The sequence below is a fragment of the Triticum urartu genome, chromosome 4A, assembly GCF_056163025.1.
Source record: "Triticum urartu cultivar PI428250 chromosome 4A, HENAU_Tu73, whole genome shotgun sequence".
Classification (NCBI taxonomy): domain Eukaryota; kingdom Viridiplantae; phylum Streptophyta; class Magnoliopsida; order Poales; family Poaceae; genus Triticum; species Triticum urartu.
This window is the reverse complement of record NC_141876.1, coordinates 11,722,757-11,723,851: the sequence shown is the minus strand read 5'-3', so window position 1 is coordinate 11,723,851 and position 1,095 is coordinate 11,722,757. Positions and strand designations below refer to the sequence as shown.

General features: G+C 52.4%; 1 protein-coding gene across 1 annotated transcript; it reads right to left on the bottom strand.

Moving 5' to 3' along the window:
• On the bottom strand, positions 1-704 carry LOC125553378 (uncharacterized). Its single transcript, XM_048717169.2, has one exon. The coding sequence runs from the start codon at positions 530-532 to the stop codon at positions 179-181; it is 354 nt and encodes a 117-aa protein (XP_048573126.1). The 5' UTR covers positions 533-704; the 3' UTR covers positions 1-178.
• Positions 705-1,095: the final 391 nt, after the last annotated feature.

Below are 1,095 nucleotides of genomic sequence, written 5' to 3'. Positions count from 1 at the left end.
TATCAAAGCCAAGCACTATTAGCATTCATTTCGAAGCAATTTATGACTTTCTGTACATTCTAACTTCTTGCCATCATAAGAATATATGCCAAAAACGACAAAAGAAACAGGAGATTCAAGCCTGAGAAAAGCACTAGGCGGTCGGTCTACAAGCCATAGAATGGTAATGGTGTACTCCTCAATATAGCGACACGGATGAATCATCTCCGACCTGCGCAGTGCTGTACTTGTTGGAGGAGGAGCCCGACGGCTTGGACAAGTCACCGGACCGCCTGCGGAGCATCTGGCGCATGCCGTCGGCGACCCGGACGGCGGGGTTGGACTTGAACTTCTTGCAGAACGCCATGTGCGCCCGCACGGCCTCCTCCACGCCGGGGTGAGCCTTCTTCCTGCCGGCCTCGTCCCTCACGGCCTCGCAGCACAGCCCGCACAGCCACTGGCCGTAGAAGCTGGCTCTCACGCTCGCAATGTAGTCCTGGGTGCAGTCCTCCCTCAGGCCACAGCACTCACACTTGACCGACTCTATCTCCATTGCTGCTGGCTATGGCTATTGCTCTGTGCTGTGGTGTGCTGTGCTGTGCTGTGCTGGCCTTGGTTGGGAGGCTATTTGTAGGGGAGGAGGTTATTACGGTTGTGAGGGCAGGGGTGGGGATGGGATGGGGTGTATTTATGATTGGAAGGCGTTGCTGCATGTTCTGAGGCGAGAGATTTGAGACAGAGTTAGTTGGGTGTGAGCCTATTTGCTGGCCTTTTCCTGGCATTTAAAAATTCTGGCATCAGTTGGTGGCTGGAAAGTGTTGCTGTTGCTGTGGGAATTTGGGGGGCCTCTCCCCTTCCACACAAAATGCAACCTTTGTCCCTTGCTGATCAATCCACCGGTGCCACCTAGTATACATATTTTTCAGGTTAAAAGGAGTTGGTTCCTTGTCAGGTTTCAGTTTTCTCCAGTTTCCTGTAGGTATGGAAATGTTTGAGCCAGGCAGTGCTGTTTCTGGTGACATGAGCCAACCAGCTGCCAGAGGGAGGACATCTCACCCTGCTACCAGATTAGGTTTTATGCACCAGCACAAGTTACTCCATAAACTCAAAGTGCCG

Excerpts from the sequence above, each read along its gene's own strand:
- LOC125553378 (XM_048717169.2), bottom strand. The coding sequence starts at position 532 with ATGGAGATAGAGTCGGTCAAGTGTGAGTGCTGTGGCCTGAGGGAGGAC.